Genomic DNA, 20,317 nt, shown 5'->3' on the forward strand with positions numbered 1-20,317 from the left:
CAAATTATATCAAAGATTGATAGGATCACGTTAACTTCTGTTCCTACTTACACCTTCTATGGTAGTATACCCATCTTAAATTCCTTCACAGGTTTCATAGATATTTTGCTAAACGGATATAGAATCATTCCTCCTTTCTTTCAAAGTCCTTTCTAGAAAATGAATGGAAACAAGACTAACATGTATAGTGATATAATAAACATTCCTAATAATCAAGTAGATCTAGAAACTATTCCACAGATGCATCGCCAACTTTGGGCTGGGGTGGAGCATTAGTAGGAGAACATGGCATACTATCAACTAATTAATACATGGCTACAAAATGAGGATAAACTCTGCACATTAACATTAGAGAACTACGTTGCATGCATTTACTGTTATAAAAACCCACTTAGAGACAAACCTCACAGAAGAACTAAAGTAGTACTAAATTCACTATAGATTCACCAAAGTAAACAAAAAACTGTTGGGTCCCAAAACAAAAAACATGGTAGCATTAGGAACAAATCGGCCAGGATGGCCATCAAAGTCGTTACATTAGACATCAAAGGAAAATACAATAACATAGACATTCAAAAACTAAATTGGATTAAAGGGAAAAGGGCAATGTTGATGGCTGATTCCCGATTCGAGAGACTTTGGTTCCATACATCCAGAAGCCACTCTTGACGATAATCTATTCAATTTTAAGTTTAATTTGCAGCAGATATGAAATTTCTTTCCCTGAACTAGACCTTTTCACCAATTGGCTTTTAATTCTAACAAATAATAAAAGATTTTGTTTTTTTTTTCTTCCGTACCCAAACACAAAAGCAATGGTAATTAATGATCTTCACATTAGGCTGGGAAGGTTTTCTTCTCTATCTTTATGCTTTTCCCCCAGGCTTCTTACTTGGCCATAAAGTTGCTTTTAAGGATATATAAACGAATGTAATAACTAACATGCTCTTCTGCACTATTTCCCAGGAACGGAAACCATGGTTTCGCCTTCTAGTCATAAGACAGTCTCCAAGGAATACCGGGAAGTACCAAAAGTCAAAGCAGAAGGACTGCCAGATAACTTCATACGGACTGTACCTCATCCCTTAGCACAACACCACTTAAAATTTTGATCGCCTTCAGAATATAAAAGATCAACTACCTTCCCATAATTTCCTCCAGAGAGATTGCCAACAAAATTACTTCCAATTTACGAGTACAGCTCCTTGGCCTAAGTACCAAACCAAAATCCTCTTCAGTAGCTTTAAAGAAAGGTTTCATTACCACAATAAAATAAAAATGGAAGTAAAAACAAGTTCCCCTCTTTTAATCACTGCTACTATTACTTTAAGCAGAATTAATAGACAAAGGGATAGCGTACAACACACTAAAAAGGATATCGAGCTGCTCTTGGACCAGTTTTGAAGGGGGATACTTTCCCAATTATTGGTCTAGCAGAAGACAAGTATATTAAAGCTATGCTTGATGGAGTAAATAGAAGAAGACCCAGCAATTCTCATCAATTTCCAGGCTGGGATCTTGATAAAGTAGTTTCCTTCCTCAACACTACAAGAGATGATTCTATGCTGCTCATTGATTCAGAGAAGACCTTATTCCTCGTAGCTTTGGCTTGCCCATTGAGAGCTAACCAATTTAATCATCTATGTATCTCCAGGAGCACTTTCACACCAGAAACCATTGTGTTAAGGAACCACCCTTCCTTCATGGCCAAGAATCAGAGAAACAATTACACTCCTATTGAATTCAGCTTAGGTGCACCCCTACTAAGCCAAAAAATTTGTCCAGTTAGACAATTAAACTTTTATCTGAAGTACACAAATAAAATCTGTGCAGAAAGGAACATAGATAGGGAAGACCATATTTGGCTGGATGAAAACTTCAAGATCATGTCCCTTCCAAAGATGAGGCAGCTATTCAGGGACTGTATTTTCAGAGCTGATCCCAATGCCAGAAAACACTCCACCAATTTCCACTCTATCAGAGTCAAGCAGCTTCAGGATGATGTATAATGGTGTTACGCTGCAAGAGATAATGACTAGAATGAATTGGAAAAGCAACTCTGTATTTGGGTCATTTTATGCTCCTCCTCGGTCTACAGGGAGCTTCGATGCAGTCGTTGCAGGACTTCATCTTCATGCCCCTTGAAGTATCGGGTGAGCAAAACCAGTGGGTCTGAAAGGCTGAAGCCTCTCTCTCTAGAACTGACAGTTTAATTGTGAACCTAAGTTCTGGAGAGAAGAGGCGAGGCCTTTCAGACCCAGGGGTCTAGTTCACCCTCCTCCGAACCCTACCCCCGGAAACCGAGGAGACCATTCTTGGGAGGAAATAAAGAATTTGTTAAAGTAACTACCTACAAAAGTTCAACAGCTTACATGTTTCTGAAGACCAACCATAACATTTTTCAATTATTCATAAATTTCTTTAAGGTATACTTAGACTCGTTTCCTTGCATTTAGAGGTAATGCAACTTTTAGGTAACAAGATAGGAATATCTTGGTAAGGGGAGGTGAAACTACTGTCACATTACGTATATTATCTTAGAATATAAAGAGGAATGGAAAATGTTAAAATTCACAAATTGGAACTTAAGTTACTACTTGTAGTAATTTGCAATCTCAAATAAATCTCACAACAGGAAAATGGAATGGTAAGTACAGATATACTTCATAGCAACTTGCAACTTCAAATATGGCGGTTTGATTCCTGTCAACTCGCACTTCTCTGGTTGCTCTGCCCCGATGGGCGTGGTTTGTGCTCTTACGACTATCAGGGGGAGGAGCCAGGGGTGTCATAGCAAAACCAGTGGGTCTGAAAGGCCTCGCCTCTTCTCTCCAGAACTTAGGTTCACAAGTAAACTGTCAGATAAAATATCTCTAAGTTATCAAAATGCAGGAAAAATAATATAGTTGCAGTCCAAAGGCCAAAAAAGTACATAAAACACAAGGAAATGTGGCTCTTGTGGCCTGTTTGGTGAAAAATCAATCTGTCATGTAATTACAATTAGTATATGATAAATCAATTTGCAAAGGTTGTTAAGTATAAGAAAAATCTGATATATGTAACTGCAAAGGTGGTAAGAAAAACAAAATTGTCCAAGTAATGATGGACAACTTTTAAAATAATAGTATAATAGTATCAGTTAGTCCAGGAAGTTTACTATTGCACTGTTCATAGTATTTCCTTATAACCAACAACGTATGGTACATCTTGGCTCTACTGCATTCCTGTCACAAGGGGGACACAGAATGTGTATTTCCCTTGTGGTATCACTTCTGAATATCCTGCCCTTTACTCTCACATTTGACTAAATCTTTCAAGATAAAGTATCTTCGTAATTTATGATTCATGTCCAAATGACAATACAGATCATGTTACACAAAAATACAATGTTAGTATTTTGATACTGTGTCCTCAACTTCTGTGGGGGATCCGTTCCAGTGCCATGCTGAAAGTCAGTGAGCCGTAAGTCAAGGATGCACTGTATTCTATTAAGTTTTGCTTGGTTTTCAGATCTTATTGAGCGACCCCATTACTTGTATTATCTTTTTCAGTCCTTTGTTTAAATTACACTGTAGAAACTGGTATTGGATGACACTGTTCTTAAATAGATGAAAGATGTGCACTCTAGAGTGTTAGTAGTATGTGTGTGCTATTTATGTTTTCCTCAGTTATCTCAAGACCCATGTCTCTTGATGTCTTTGATGGACTTTATTAAGCAAGGTTTGTAAGTTGTATGTTTTGCTAATCAAGACATCATTGTCTGCATGATAAGTATTGGGCAAAATTTCAGTAATTAGTCTAAATCTGCTCCTCCATCTCCAGAATGGCAAAGGTGACATAACATCTCATTAGGTCCAGTAATGATAGGCTAATAAGTAATCCATAAATATCACCTACTAGTGCTTGTTCGTGTGCTATTAAGTTTCTCATGTATATTTGTTTCTTTTTTTCAGGTGCTCTAGAAAACTTTGAAAATGGGTGACGGGTTGCTCTCCTTGAATTGGAACAATCATGGGGCAACTTTCTGCCATACATTGGCAGCCCTTAGAGGAAAGGTATGAGTATTGCAATAAGATTATATCTTAAAATGTAAAACTGAAAAAAAAAAAAAAAATTGTACTCGTGAATTAGCAAATCTGAATGGTTTATTTATATAAGTATCTAAGTACTGACAGTCCCTAGTTATCGGCAGGGGTTCCTTTTCCAGTGGTGTGACAATAACTGGAAATTGGTGATAAAAGCGGTAACTGGGGACCGGCACCTAAAATCCAGTTATGTATCCTCGAGGCCAGACAAGTACCATAAAACCGTATCGCCAATAACTGGGGACTGCCTGTAGTACTATATATCTGATAGTTTGTGAATATTTTAGTTTGTTTTTTTTCTCAACAGGACAAATATACAGATGTGACAGTGTCATGTGAGGGCAACTTTTATCAAGTGCATAAGTTAGTGTTGTCTACCTGTAGTGAATATTTTGAAAAGATTTTTGAAAACACTCCATGTAAACATCCAGTGATAGTGTTAAGAGATGTTCAGTGTGATGAGTTAGAGTCTCTTCTCAATTATATGTACAAAGGTGTTGTTTCTGTAGCGCAAAGTGACTTGTCGAGGTTAATTAAAGTAGCAGAACTTTTACAAATAAAGGGTTTAGCAGTACCTGATGAGCCACCAAACCCTAGTAAATCAGGGTCGCATAAAAGATCCAATGATGATCGCATAAGTCCCCGATCCAGTACAGACAGTCCTTATCCTAAGAGACGGAGGAGACGTGAAAGTGATAATTATCAACCGGGTACCTCAAGTTCATCTCACTCTAAGAACAATGAGTCTCATGAACCCTCTTGGTCTGAAGACAGAGATAATAGACTTTTAGATGACAGATTGCAGGAACCACTTCATTCTCCTGTAACGGTATGTCCTTAAATGTTCCTGTATATGTCATTCCTGATAGTATACTATTGCTTTGAAAAATCAACTCCATGGTTTTTATAAATGGTCTCATAATGTATTGCATTTTGTTTTATCAGGTCAATGTGGATGAAACTTTAGTTAAGGAAGAGATTCTAGATAATGACAGCGAAGATCAAGTTCCTGAAACTGATTATGGTGGGTTAGATCATTCTGGGGATGCGTCTCAAGATGCTGGTGGCCTTATGATACCAAAATTTGATGATGCTAAAGATGACGAGGCAGAACCCTCTCCTGTTACTCTTCCTGATCCTGTTGTAGAAGCCTTAGCAGGTCCTTCTGGACTACAAGGGGTAAGGAAAGCATATTTTTGTTTGAGTGGAGTAACCTGTTTTTGAGTACAGTATGCTCTTATAAAGGTGAAAGAAAAATTTTAATTTTTCCTCATTCAAGAAGTGTTTATGTTGTGTTGAATTTCCAAGTGTTTATTTATGTTTTTGCTAAATTGACTAATATTGTAGTTTATTGATGCTTTCTTAATGTGGTCTTTCATTATTAATATTTTTTACATCAGTTTCATGATGTTGAACAGGTAAAGAATTTCCAGCATTTATGTTTTGTACATTTGCCACCAAAATTTCTGTGATCCAGGACATTATCTATGCCCTTTCACAATTAGCTTGTTTCTTTCACCTTCTTAATATATTTCTAAAGGGATTAGTCTAAACTCCCAGTCCATTGACCAGACTCTAGGGTCTACAACTACGTAAACCAACATTTGTTCCGATACGTAATACAAACCTTCGGTCCTTTAACAATAGGAAGGTACTTAGCGGCAGCTGAACTGGTCGTAAGCTTCGAACAAGGTGGTTTGGTAGTTAACTACTTGTCTGGCAGTTAGCTGTATGCTCGACTGTGAGGCGAGGAGTCACTTTGCTTTCGGCCGTGCTAGTGGATGGACGTGCTGCTCTTTCGTCTGCACACTTCTGTCATATGCTAAGTTTGCTTTACTGCGAGAAGACTTTTTCACTTTTTCTTTTACTTGTGTGTATTTGCAAGTATAAAAGTAAGTACGTGTCTTCTTTTGTTTTCATTTGTGATGGAAATGGAACAACAAGAGCCGGAGAAACCACCTCGCCCCCCCATCAACTGCAGATTGTGTCCCGGTGTTGGGGGCCGTAAGTGTGGGGCCTTCTGCTCTTCTGTAGAGGTTGATCCTCATGATTTTTGTACTCGGTGTAGAGGGCGAGAATGCTCTCGCACCTAGACATGTGATACATGTATTTTTTGGTTGGAGGAGCAGTGGGAGCGCTATGGGGGGAGGAAGAAGCCGCGAAAGCCGGCCAAGGAGTCGTCAGAGGATTCTCCGGCTACGCCCTTGATCACGGACATGTCATCCTCTTTTCTCCCTCTATCTCGGCTCCCTCGTATGGCTCCTTCTCCTTTGGGGGAGGTTTCTCGCTCCCTCTCCTCTCTCGATCAGTCGAGCATGGAGGAGGGGGCGAGATACCTCGACATCCAGTTGTACTCGGGGTCCTCTGTTCGCTTGGACTGGGAACTGTCCCCCCCGGGCGAGGGGAGACCCCCTCACTAATCTACCTGACTTTTCCTTCCTCAGACTTGCTGACCATGGGGGACGATCTCGGATGGGCCTGCTACTCGCTGGGGGTGCATGGGACACCGATGGTCCAGGGGCTGCTGAGTCGTCTGGTGAGAGGAGCCATGCCGGTAACGCACAGGCCGACCACCACGACTACCACGACGGTGTCCACGCCGGGCTACGGTGCTCCGCCTCACCTGGTATATACTCAGCACATAGCCACAGTGACCCCGACAGCTGCTGTGCAGGCACCGCTGCCGGAGGTTTCGTTCCTGCTGCTACGCCGCCACCTGGGTTTGCCGCTCCTGCTGCAGCCCCGGACTTCCTGTGTCCCAAGAGCTTTCCGCTAGACCTGCCTCCTGTGCAGAGGATGCTGCGGGTTCCTGCCCCGCCTCCTGTTCCTGAGTATGCTGCCGCTCCAGCCCTGGTACTGGTTCCTGCCACCGTTGTTCCTGCCTGTGGTGTTGCTGCTCCCACCCCAGGTCCTTCCGTACAGGTGCAGTCGGGCCCTGTTGCTTCGGCAACTGCCCCGGCTCCGTCCTGGATGGAAGACCTGACTGTGGTGCTGAGGAAGCTGACAAAGAGGAAGGGGAGGAGGAGGAAGGTGTCGTCTTCGTCTTCATCGTCTTCTTCGTCTGCCGCTGCTTCCCCTTCAACTTCTAAGGCCCCACAGCCAAAGAAGAAGAAGGTTGCCTCCACCCCCCCCCCCCCCCCACCCCCCCCCCCCCCCCCCCCCCTAAGAAGTCTAGTGCCGAGACTCTAAGGGCCCGTCCCACTCCGGTGGGATGGTTGGGACTTCCGTCGGTCCTCCTGTTCCTTAGGGAACGGGGCCCTTCTTTCCTTCCGCAAGGAAGAAGACGTGGACCTGAGGAGTGTTGGCTAACACTGGCACCTCTTCACCTGGCGCCAGAGGTTCTGCCTCGGCGCCAGGTACCGTCTCGACCTCTCGTTTGCAAGAGTCACCGAGTGTATGGTCACCTGCGACGGACAGCCAAGACCCAGGCATCCGAGTTCTCTCGGCGCCAGGATCCAGGCACGGGGTGGAAGACTGGCAGAGGTTGCTCGGGCAACCCTCACCAGACCAGCGATCGCTCTCGCGGCGACGCGCTGGTACCCAGGGTTGACGCGACAGTCCTAGACTGCTCGCGGGCTGAGGCGAGGAAGCTGTCCCCTCAGTTGCCTGAACCAGCCTCTGCTGGTCCAAGCGGCGTGATGCGCCGTGAGGACAGGCCTCACTCCCACCGCGACAGCGGACTCTGCAGGGCCCCTGACCGCTGCTCCTACCGTGACCGGGCGGAGAGGGGGACCAGCAGCCGCTCTTCTAACGCTCGGGACCGTCGCCGCTGTTCTTGGTCCAGCTGCTCGACCAGGCCTGCAGCCCCCTCAGCACACCGGCTCAGCCGCCCCTCATGATCCCGCCACGACGCCCTACAAACCTGGCACGGTCCTCGGACCAACCAGATCGTATGCGCAAGTGGTAGGAGGAGACCAGGAGGGGTCTGTCGTGGTTCCTCCTGTGGAAGGAGGAGGGTCTTGGGAGGCATTCTCGTTGGAAGGGCTTGACGGTCCGTCTCCACAGGATGTAGTCACTCCCGAGATCCAGAGGTCGTTCGTGGAGGTAATTGCGCTGATTCGTCAGCACAATGACCTGGGAGAAGGATCGCCGCTCCCACCTACCGAACCCACATCTGGCTTGGAGACGTTCTGGGGACCTAAGAAGGAACCCAGGTCGGCCGTGGGTCTGCCGCGATCTGCCTTGGCTGACAGCGTACTAGGTCAAGTGGACGCTCTTGTCTCCGGACAGGAGTTTTCGCTTCGGTCCAGTAGGTCTCCTAAGCTCCTTCCTCCACCTCTACTGCGACAGAGGGGCTTCTACGTGCCTTCAGAGGACCCTCTGCAACCCAAACAGGTTAACCCGGAGCTAGCCAGGCTAACTCCGGGCATGTCTCTGCCGCAGCTCCTTTCGGAGAACCTCTGGTTCTCGCACCAGGAGGCACTTGCCTTGGAATCTACCGCAATGGCAGCATTCCAAGCAGTCTCATGGCTCGACCTGTGGTCCCTCACAGTGCCGAAAACTGCAGCCTCCTTAGGGAACATCACTCCTGAAGGGGACCCGGCTTTCATGAGACTGCGCCAGTCTGGGGGTAGGGCCATCACCTACCTGGCCCACCAGACGGCCAACCTGGTTCTCCGGCGTAGAGACGCTGTTCTCACCCGAGTGACCAGGGTGGCCGGGCATGAGGCGGCTCTGGGTCTTCGCAACGGACCGGTGCGGAGTTCCTCCTCTCTCTTCCCAGGAGAGATGGTGGACACTGCGGTGGAAAGACGGCGCACTGACGACAGTGACCGTTGATTCACCAGGCAGTCTCGAAGGCGTCTGGGCAGCCTCGAGCTACTGAGGTCAAGCCCAAGAGTTTGGTTAGCGGTTCCTCTGCGGCCAAGACGATCACATCGTCGAAGCCCAAAGGAAAGACTCTGCCGTCAACTTCTTCAAGGAGTGACTGTCACCAGCCCTTCTTCTCACGAGGGGGAGCAGGCAAGAAGAAGTCGAAGAAAGGTGGGATATGCTAGGGACGGCGTTCCCCCTCACCTGCTGCCGGAAGTGGGGGGGTGCCTGGCTAGCCATTGGGCAACATGGCAGTGCTACTGTGCGGAGACCTGGATAGTAAACGTTCTTCGGGAGGGATATCTACTACCCTTCGAGTCTCGGCCACCCCTCACCTCCAACCCGGTCCATCTGCAAACCTACGTTCCTGGCTCGACCAAGGACATGACGCTTCGGCAGGAAGTAGAAGCCATGCTGAGCAAACGTGCTGTGGAGATCGTTCAGGATCAGTCGCTGGGCTTCTACAGCCGCCTCTTCCTAGTGGAGAAGTCCACGGGGGGCTGGCGCTCGGTGATAGATCTCTCTCGCTTGAACCGATTCGTTTGCCAGACTCAGTTCACGATGGAAACAGCACGTTCAGTGCTCGATTCCATCAGGGAAAACGACTTCATGCTTTCTGTGAATCTGAAGGACGCGTATTTCCAGATAACAGGAAGTACCTCCGCTTCATCCTCGATGGGACGGTGTACCAATTCAGGGCACTTTGTTTCAATCTCTCAACCGCCCCACAGGTGTTCACGCAAGTGTCCACGCTGGTGTCGGCTTGGGCCCACTCGGTAGGGATATGTCTCTTGAGGAGGTATCTCGACGATTGGTTAGTGTTGGCGAGCTCTCGCCCGCAGTTGCTGCAGGACAGAGATCGACTCCTCGAATTCTGCCGCGATCTGGGAATCATTGTAAATTACAAGAAGTCAGAGCTCAAACCCAAGCAGAGGATGAAGTACCTGGTCATGCTGATCGACACGGCAGCAGGGCGAGTCTTCCCCACAGATTTGCGGATCAGCAGGTTCAGGGAGGCAGTAAGACGGTTCCTGTCTCTACAGGAGCAACCAGTTCAGCAGTGGCAAGTCGTGATCAGCCACCTGTCGTCTCTCGAGAAGCTAGTCCCTCACGGGCGTCTTCACCTGCGGTCTCTTCAGTGGAAACTAAAGGAGTGTTGGTCACGACTGCAGGTGTGTGGGACCATTTCGACAAGAACCTTCACATCAACGTCCTGGAGCTCAAGGCAGTGTTCCTCGCTCTCCAAGAGTTCTGGGACCGTCTGGTGGGACACTCGGTGGTGTTGATGTGCGACAACACAACAGTAGTGGCGTACGTCAACAAGCAGGGGGGCCTAGTGTCCCTCCCGCACCCGAAATGCACCCAGGTTTTGACGTTGCAGGTGCACGAGTGGGCTGCGGCACACTCAGTAGAGTTGTCGGCCCGCTACATTCCAGGCAAGAGGAATGTGGTAGCCAACAAGCTCAGTCGTCGGTATCAGGTGATAGGAACCGAATGGTCCCTTCATCCAGACGTGGCAGAAAGGCTCTTCAACCTGTGGGGGTGCCCAGTCGTGGATCTGTTCGCTACCCGGCACAACAGAAAACTCCAGGTTTTCTACTCGATTGTGCCGGACCCATGGGCAGCCGCAGAGGACGCTCTTCAACATCCGTGGGACAACCTCTTCGTCTACGCCTTTCCCCCGTTCTGTCTGATTTGCAAAGTGATCAGCAGGGCGGTGATCACTGCGAACCTTCGGATGATCCTGGTGGCGCCCAAACAACCTCAGGCTGTTTGGTATCCGGACCTGCTGGCTCTGCTTGCCGAAGCGCCGAGAGAAATTCCCCCCTGGCACAACCTCCTGTGCCAGCCATACGTAGAACAGTACCACCGGTCCGACGAGTCCCTGTGTCTTCACGGGTGGCTGCTATCCACCATCTCTTGCGAGCGAGAGGCTTCTCTCGCAGCGCAGCAGCAGAGATGGCCGGATACCTCAGACAGTCCTCTGCAGCTGTCTACCAGGGGAAGTGGTCTGTCTTCTGTGGTTGGTGTCGTGGACGGGGTCTCTCTCCTTTCAGAGCCACTCTTCAGCAGGTAGCGGATTTCCGCGTCTTCCTTCGCCGAGAGAAGCTCCTCTCTGTCTCTGCAGTTAGGGGCTACAGAGCCGCCCTGGCCTTAGTCCTGAAACTGTGAGTTGTTGATATCTCCTCTTCTTTTGACATCTCCCTCCTGATGGAGAGCTTCGAGAGATCTTGCCCACCCAGGGAACTCAGACCCCCGGGATGGGATGGGATTCTCATCCTTAGGAGTTTGACTCGCAGACCCTTCGAGCCACTCCGAGAGTTGTCAGACAGGGATCTGACCCTCAAGACCCTCTTCTTGCTGGCCCTGGCATCGGCGAAGAGAGTAGGGGAACTTCATGGTCTTCCTTTGATGTCAAGCATTCCAGGGGATGGGGATCCGTGACGCTCGATTTCGTCCCGAACTTCGTAGCGAAGACTCAGAATCCTTCGGTCCCTGACGACCGGTTCGAGTCCTTCACGATCCCCTCCCTGAAAGATTTCACCGATAATGATGCAGATGAGATGCTGCTTTGTCCTGTGAGGGCGCTACGGCGCTATCTGAAGAGAACTCGACACCTCAGGCCTGAGTGTCAACGCCTCTTCGTTAGCACCGGGGTTACTAAGAAAGAAGTTTCCAAGAACACACTTTCTTTCTGGCTGCGTGAGGTGATCAGGAGGGCGTATGAGACAGCTGGCAGTGACGACACCCGTACCCTTCGTCCAAGAGCCCACGAAGTCAGAGGTATTGGTCCATCCCTTGCTGTTCATAAGACTCGGATTCCACCCACCAATAAGTGAGTCTTCCTATTGTTAAAGGACCGAAGGTTTGTATTATGTATCGGAACAAATAACAATTTGTCGAAAATTGTATTTTCCCTAACTATACAAACCTGAGGTCCTTTACAAATAGTCCCACCTCATGCCACCCCTCACTCTGCATTTCCTGGGCCTAAAGCAAAGTCACTTCTCGCCTCGCAGTCGAGCGTACCGCTAACTGCCGGACAAGTAGTTAACTACCGAACCCCCTTGTTCGAAGTTTACGACCGGTTCAGCTGCCGCTAAGTACCTTCCTATTGTTAAAGGACCTCAGGTTTGTATAGTTAGGAAAAATACAATTTTTGACAAATTGTTATATTCACTTGTCATATGGTTGCACCATTGCAATATATATTTTATTCATTTATTTTTTTTGGTCCTTGGGGTTGTGGACAGACACTGCATAACCAATGATAAGCCTTTTACTCTGCTGAGATATGCATACAGTATATACAAGTATAACATTTGTGACTCCGTCAGACTGATGGTTATTTTTTTTCTTCTTCAGTATTAGTTTCACAAACCCATGTATTGTTCCAAGGCCTGTTCATTGACTTCACCCATAAATTTCTTCTATATCCTCCATATGGCCACCTTGACTGAACTTGGTTATTAGCATCCTTCCTTCCTGATTACCAAAATTCATAGATTTGCTGACACTGATACGTAGTCAGTTTTCATTTCATTCATCTTATAAACCTTTCTGACTCCTTTTGCGGTAATCATTTTTTGCATAACGTTATACGGTTAAGTGTATATTGCAACTAAGTCTGTTACCCAGTTCATATAATTTGTAAGGGGGTTTGAGAAATGGTTTTCTTATATAGATTTTAATTGGTAGCACCTGTTTGGTAGTAGCCAACAGTTAATGAGACGGCTGTAATATGCTTGTAGCCAGGACATAATGAGTCAGGTGCAGGAATGCTAAAAATATAGTTCATGTTGGAAAGATTATTTCCAAATTATGGAAGTGGTTACTGTTTAGTTTGTTGCAAAGTCTGATTTTCTGGTAAGGCATAGTCACCAGGGTAGTGTTACTTTGTTCTAAAGAATTTATAAAGTTATGTAGACTCAAAGGTATTTGGAATATAGAAAACCAGAAAAATTTATATATTGGATTACACTACTGTAGGTTATGTCCAAATTTGTATGACCTAAATTATTAGGAAGAATGTTAGAAAAGACGTTACATTAATTTTATTTTCCCCTCTAGTGGGCCGATGGAGGTGACATTGCGAGAAGAATGGCTTTGGGAGAAGGCTTTGGCAGTGGTGAAAGCCAAGATATGTCATCTTCTGTCGGCCTTCCCCCTCAAGCCTCAGGACAACCACAGCAGATGGTGAGTGTTCAACTTAAAGTTTTGAATCTGTGGCACCAGTTTTTGTTTGTTTTAAAAGTTCATTTTTTTTTTTTCTATATCCCTGGCCTTAACTCTGATAGGATTAGATTAAGAGCTTGCAAAACTGTGTACTAAGGGTTTTAATAACCACAGTTTTTAGAGCCCAAATGAATTTGTCTTTGGACTTTAAGAGAATATTTTGTCATTTAGTCCGCATTCATTTTGTTTAGGATATTTTTAATTGATTTATGAGAAAAATTATCATTCACATCGTCAGAGGTTTGGAATAGCACACTTAAATATCAGTTGGTAGTTGGCTAAAGCTCTAGAGTATTTAGGTGTGTGGGATTTATGTTTATAGTTATTCATATTGTCGTCTACTTCCCATTTTGTTATTGTGTACAGAGGGGTTTCAATGTAGTTCACCCACCCCACTTTTCTTAATTTGATTAATTAATTTTGAAGTAGTAAATATGCTGTGGTTATTTGTTTGCTGCTAGTGAAATCACTGGAGTGCCTTGAGCTAATTAGCAAGATTTATATGCTGTGAATATATTTTTGTAGTTATAACATGTCCTATATAACTATAGTCTGCAGCATTGGCATGGTCAATTTTGGATATTCAAGTTCATTATTACATCTGAAAATCTTCATAGTTAATCTGTTTGAATATGTAATCAAGGGGTTAATGACTCCTGGGTAAATGCCAGAGGTTACTTAAAATGTTTTTGAATGGTTAAGGGCTGAGGTGGTCCTAATTACAGTGGACAAGACTGTCTTGCTCTGTGTACTTTGTTAATGGCTTAAAAGATTGAGTTAAAGTCATTTGTTCTTTATAGATTATTGAGTGGTTTAACCAGACCACTCTTCCAATCCCGGCTGAACCAAGAATGAAGGTCACTGTAGATAACAAGCTCCCATCCTTTTGAATGCTAATGTCATTTGGATTGGTATTTTACCTCTTCCAATTATTTTTCCACCCCCCTTAATCATTGCAAATACTTCTAATTTTAAATTCAGAACTACCACTGATTTAGGAAGTTTAAATCAGAAAAGTCATATTACATGAATTTGGGGCAAAGTCCTGGATGTTCTTTACAAATAATAGTCCTCTAGTTGTTGACAGAGTACATTTTACATTTCAGATCTTGTCCTGCATTTTACACTTGATTTGAGAAACTGGTGCCATAGATTTTCAAGTGGCTATTTCAGAAAGAATTTTATTGTGCAAAGATTCCCACACCATACCCTTTCAATTTATTATTTTAGAATTGTGTATACTTTACTGTATTTTTTGAACAATGTTTGGTGGTGGTGATGCTGTGTGGTCCAAAGTCATGTTAAGGGGGCTTTTTTTAATACTAAATCTGATTTGTTGTAATTTATCATTGTCATTGAGAGAACACTTGTTGTTTGAATGAAAAATTACTACCATCAGTTTTTTTCCCCTCATTAGTGTAATAGTATTGCCGTAAGAATATATTCTAGTATAATTTTCAGTTATTGCGATATATGAAAGATGAGTATAGTTGGTCATTGTTGATGGGTCTGTCACTGTTCTCTTATACATATTTATATATATATGTGTGTGTGTGTGTGTGTGTGTGTGTGGTGTGTGTGTGTGTGTAGTATATACAGTATATTTGCCAGTCGGTTTCAGCATTAATGTGTCAATGAGACTTGAGCTAGTTGGTTAACATTGGTTGTTCGTTGCTAATGGAAAGTTAACTGAGAGGTCTTGATTTGTAAATGGAGCATTCATAGCTGGTTTATTAGTATCTTTGTAAGGAGTTTCATTGTTGTGTCTCAGCTAAGTACTTTTCTTGGTATCAGTGTCCATTATTGTGGGCAGCTAAGGTGAATGGTTGTTGCATCAGGATTTGACATAAAAAGATGTCAGTTGGTCCAAGGTACTTCTACACAGTTTCCTTAGAACTAGCCTGTGGCTTCCTCAGTGGTACTTGCAACACTTAATACTGGGTCCCAAGTTTACCTCTAGAATCACTGCTCTTGACACAAAGCAAGTGTATTTGTTTGTAATTACACTAGTAGGCTTATTAATATTTTGTTAAATATTACCTCTGTACTCAAGTTGCTCATGAGTAAATATTTTCTGAAGACTATAGAGGCAGAGAAGTATACTGTTTTCCATAAAGTTTGCAAATGGTAAGAATGATAAATTTTCCTCTTGAAATATGGCGTTTTGCAACTGTTCATCTATGACTGCTTACAAGCATGATGTCATGATACTTGCTTTCTTGAAGAAGGGGGTTTTCAGGTAGTTATGAGATACAAGTGCCCTTTGGTTTTGCAAGGTGTTCTGTAAGCTACGGGAATCTCCCTCCCTTTTGTATGAACTCTTTGGTTTGGCTTCCCTCTTTGTGAGTCTTAGCCTGTCAAGGATGAGAACTTTTTGGTTTTTTGTGCAGCAGTCTATAAATCCAAGTTTACTAGATGAAGTTTTATTTAATTTTTTTTTTTTTTTTTTTTTTGTTATCAGAAACAGAGAAATGTTTGTTCTGTTTCCGAAGACTGTATGAATGAATGGAGGTTGTGATAATGACACGACAATTATCTTTCCAGTGCTTTTTTTTATAACAAAGTAATTTTGAAGGTTTTAGCAATTTTGACTATTTATAATATTGTAGACCTGTAAAAGACCAACCCAATATGCAAGGCTGATTCACCAGTACTTATCTCATCTCAAGAGTAGAATGGTGTGTTTCCATCTTTGCAAGTTAGTGGATCCAGTTGAAGTAATGTATTGAAAGGTTTGGTGAACAAGTCTACTTAAAAAGTCTTCGTTAGGTATTATTAAGTTTTGTAGAAGAATCTGGTTCCTCCCGCTTGAGATTATGCACAACATTGTTCTTTGGATGTCTTTGGAACTGGGTCTTGTTTGATGTCAGTCTGTTACTGTTGTGAAAGTAGTTTGTCTTACAAAATCTCCTTCCAATTGGAGTTGCCAAGAAAAATATCCTTTAAATGTAGGACTGATATGACAGTGGCTGTCCTGACCAAATGCAAGTTCTAAAATTTCGACCTCCTAACTTGAGTTGATGCATCAGCAAACCATGAAAGGAAGACTTGCATTTGATGATCTTTGCTGAATTTTGCAATATTCACTCTGATGATGATTAAATATAGAAGGCAACAAATAGGATCCTGTTAGTATATCATAACCTCTGCTTGGCCCCTTCCTTCCAGACATGAATGTCAATAGAAGGACTGCAATTAACTGTCAAGGTCATAGATTTCATTGGAGTTTAGAAGGCTGTTTCCAAAGATGATTTGGCATGGTCAGTTTGAACTGAATGGGTCTTTGGTGTTGAAGGGTGTGACATCAGCAGAGTTACGGAAAGGTCAACCAGGAGTCATCAGAGGAATAACAAATTCCGAGGTTGATGTTTCCGTAAGATCTGATGTTGGGCGAGAGAGAGAGAATTCCTGTCTAATTATAAGTATTGCAGGAACTGCAGACAACTGGGTGAAGTTCATGATTACTGGAACACCCATGGAGACAGATCTTGAAGGTTCAGGTAGTGGTTGAAGTTGAGGTGTAGAGAAGTTAATTACAGACCACAGTTCAAAAAATATGATTTTGAACCGTAGAAACTGGAATAGACTCTGAGGGGACATGCAGGCCCTTCTGGGCTCAGTCTGACAGAGGGAAGGCAGTCATACGACTGGTTACGGAAAGGATGACAACAACTATTGATTTGTGGCTGGATCTTTAGTGTACTCAAGAATGTCCCATCTTAGAGTAAAAGGCTCGGGAGACAGGTCTTCATTATAATCAATCATGGTAGTAGATAAGGGGAAATTGAAATTGAGCAGGCCAGTCCTTGGAATGGAAAACAACCATTGTAAATATACTATTGTAAGTGCAAGCTTTGTTACTTGTTACCAGTTCCTAGGAGGTGAAAACATGCTAGAGGGCATGTTATCCAAATATTGTCATTCCATGATGGTCTGTGAAGAAGAAAGAAAAACTGATTGAAAGATAAGAATTGAAAAATTATAAGGCCATATTTTATGACGAGGATATGCAGATAGATTTTCAAGGCTTTGAAAAACTGAGCTATATTGATAGATAAATTAATCTGCTAGTTGATCTGTTTTTACCTAAATTTTGTAAAGCGAGTCTACCATAGCTGTCTGCACATGCTTGTCTAAGATACTCCTATCTCATGATGTAGTTTTGTATGTTAGGAAAAATACAAATTATTGTAGAATTTGTCATGTTTTCATTGGGTTCTCTAAGATTGAATTATTTCATTTGGTGTTCGTTCAATTTTTGAGAACTTAATCGACAAATCATCAGACCAGCCCTTAAGAGCTAAGTAAATTAGCCCAGTGGTCTTGATAAACGACTTTGTTATGCTGTAATCCTCGTGTTTTTTTATTAGGTGAACTTATTTTGTATGAAGAGTGATAGATCTCCCTTAGTTCAGCCCTTTTGAAATAGTACTGTATGTCTCGATGGGTTATAGGTAGGTAGGTAGGTTTTTTTTTTTTTTTTTTTTTTTTTTTTTTTTTTTTTTTTTTTTTTTTTTTTTTTTTTTTTTTTTTTTTTTTTTTTTTTTTTTTTTTTTTTTTTTTTTTTTTTTTTCCCCCGCTCAAGTTGTTAATGGTGATACCATCAAAAGTTACTATTTCGTGTTTGGCTTTTGGTAAATGCCTTCCTTTGTGGGAGTTCCATGGATCAAGCTCTTAATAGGGAAGTTGTTGTTGATGTATTTGGTATCGTTGAATGTGGGTGGTCTTGGCAGCAGCGTTGAAAAACTCGTGTTGATGTAATCGTATCCTGAAGTTGTTTCTTATGTTACATGGCTATGCAGGTAAGGTTAAACAAAACTTTGGAAACTATAAACAAGGAAGGGTGTGGTAAAGACAGGGACCTTTGCCGTTTTTGGTATCATTTATATTAAAACTGACAAAATAATTGTCTAGAGGTAAGAGTAAAGAGTAGATTAAAATTCCTTTCTGAATCAGTCACTTTTAATTCATTTTTTTTACACTTAAGATTTTATTCTAGGTCAAGATTTAAGCTTGTCTCTTTATTTTAAGTAGCATTTTATGCAATTGTTTTCAAGTCATTTAAATAATCAGAACTATTCTTACTTAGATTGGTTGTGTTTATTGTTCAGGAGTTTGAGAAGGCTTAAATTATGACCTTAGAGTGTGACATATATAGAAGTTTTTTTGAACATTTATATGCTGTATAAGTTTTTGCATGCCCATTTGTATACCTGTGTTGACATTTGGAAACTACCATTGTGCTGTGAAACTTTTGATAATACTGTTTATTGGGGGCCTTTAGCGGGGAGATATTGCTATTTGATATGAGTATTTTTTTTTATACTGAAAGTATCCATTTCTTTTATCCTTATTCTAATGACTTATAGAAAGAAACTCCTGAAGTTCTTAGAAAGAAACATGGCAATTGATGGCATAATAGAAGGTATATTTTATTAGTGTAGAGATGGTGTGACTGAATGCATTCAAAAATGGAACATGAATGCTCTGTTAGGGCTGGCTGTCTGAAGGTGCTTAGACAGTCATTTTATATAAGCATAATACATAGTATATGGAAAATAAAACTCGCTGTGAGACAGCACAGCTGCGAAAGAATATATAATATAGTTTAAGGTGGTCATGATCACAAAGAATTTGAAAGGGAGCCACTGGTAATATGGTATCAATTCAGTTATACTCACGCTTTTCTGACTGCGCATCTGACGTGAAGTATGAGCAAGGCACAATTCTATATGTGTCCCATACAGTTAGTATGTTTTATAGAAAGTGAGCAAGGCACCATTCTATTTGTGTTTCATACACTTAAGATATTTAAAAAAAAGGTACTAATCCTTTAAGGTCAGCGTCTTTCAAGAAAAGGTTAAATAACTATTCTTTGGGAAATTTTGTTTTCTTTTATGTTTACTATATTGTACTATTTGGAATGACTATATTTTTGTTATGGCCATGAATAAAATTTACAAATCAATTTGTGATATTTGATTGAGTACTTTGCTGCTGTATGTGGACATACAGTGCAATAAAACCAATTGACATCATATACCAAACAGCTTACATTTTATCTGCTGCATGCATTAGCCCCTAAGTCTCCAGAATTTTCTACATTTCCTTTTACAGCATTAGCTAGGGTTGGTTTAACATCTTGGTATTGAAGTGCTCAAATGATTTTGCTTCAACTTTATATGTACACAGTTTAAACGGTGACAAAATGTCAAATTTTTACACATCAAAATGGTATCATCACTGTTAACGAGGTGCAATACATAAGTGCAATTGACTTTGACACTTCCATTTACGTATCCCTTAATGCAGTTTGAACTTGTTTGTAAGAAAGCAGATGATTAATGAGGTGTACTGATCATGCTTCTTTGTGTATTCAGTGATTGATTTACTGAGGTATATCATATTTTGTCTTGTTCAGTTTTAGTTGTGTGCATAGAAGGCAAAATTATGTTCAGTAAAGTTGTCTGTACTCTGCTGCTTAACACTGATATGAGACACAGGAGGCCTGTGTACATGCACAGGAAAGATTTTATGAAGTCGGTGTTTGTGTATGTAGTAAGTATAGACATGATTAGATAGGATATACTGTACACATACACATCAAGAAAATTATCTGGTGAACTAGTGTTTTATCCACATTTCTAAAGTGACAACATACAGGTGGTATGAGGTATCCATTAAAGCTGCATGGCTCTCTATTGATGAATGGTTCATAGATATCTACGAGTGTTTCATAAACTTCAGTTTGCTTGCAAATGGCTTTTGATGAAGGGAGATGGAGAAATGGCCTTGATCCCTTTAAGCCTGTTCTAATGTGTCAAAGTCCATGCTATTTGTGCCAAATCAGTCATTCTCTTGGGACTTTTATCAAAAGTTTGACAAACAAATGGTTGGTGATAATCTTTGAAGATAATTTACACTTGTATACAGTATGTATGTACTAACTGCCTCTTTCTTTACTACATTACACAGTAGCTTGGACTGTAGGTTTGTAGAATGTTCATTGCTTTACTGCTTTAGCTTGAGTGCTTTTCAGTCACTGTGACTCAGATTATAGTCAAAAGATTTTATACATGAATATGTCTATATATAAATGAAACGTAGTCTACAGTATTAGCTCGAGAAAATAGATTGTGCCATATTACTGCTCTACCTAATGTCATAGTTCTTACCTCAAAGAG

General features: G+C 42.4%; 1 protein-coding gene across 50 annotated transcripts in view; it reads left to right on the plus strand.

Moving 5' to 3' along the window:
• The window catches only part of LOC135205709 (myoneurin-like), a 406,587-nt gene that overhangs the window by 14,827 nt on the left and 371,443 nt on the right, over positions 1-20,317 (plus strand). For all 50 annotated transcript variants that reach the window (XM_064236740.1, XM_064236720.1, XM_064236723.1 and 47 more), the window contains exons 2-5: positions 3,954-4,055; positions 4,393-4,914; positions 5,031-5,264; positions 12,969-13,094. In XM_064236740.1, the coding sequence (XP_064092810.1) occupies positions 3,975-4,055; positions 4,393-4,914; positions 5,031-5,264; positions 12,969-13,094 (963 nt within the window). In that variant the 5' untranslated portion in view covers positions 3,954-3,974. The remainder of the gene's footprint in view (positions 1-3,953; positions 4,056-4,392; positions 4,915-5,030; positions 5,265-12,968; positions 13,095-20,317) is intronic.

This window comes from Macrobrachium nipponense, chromosome 24 (assembly GCF_015104395.2).
Source record: "Macrobrachium nipponense isolate FS-2020 chromosome 24, ASM1510439v2, whole genome shotgun sequence".
Lineage (NCBI taxonomy): Eukaryota > Metazoa > Arthropoda > Malacostraca > Decapoda > Palaemonidae > Macrobrachium > Macrobrachium nipponense.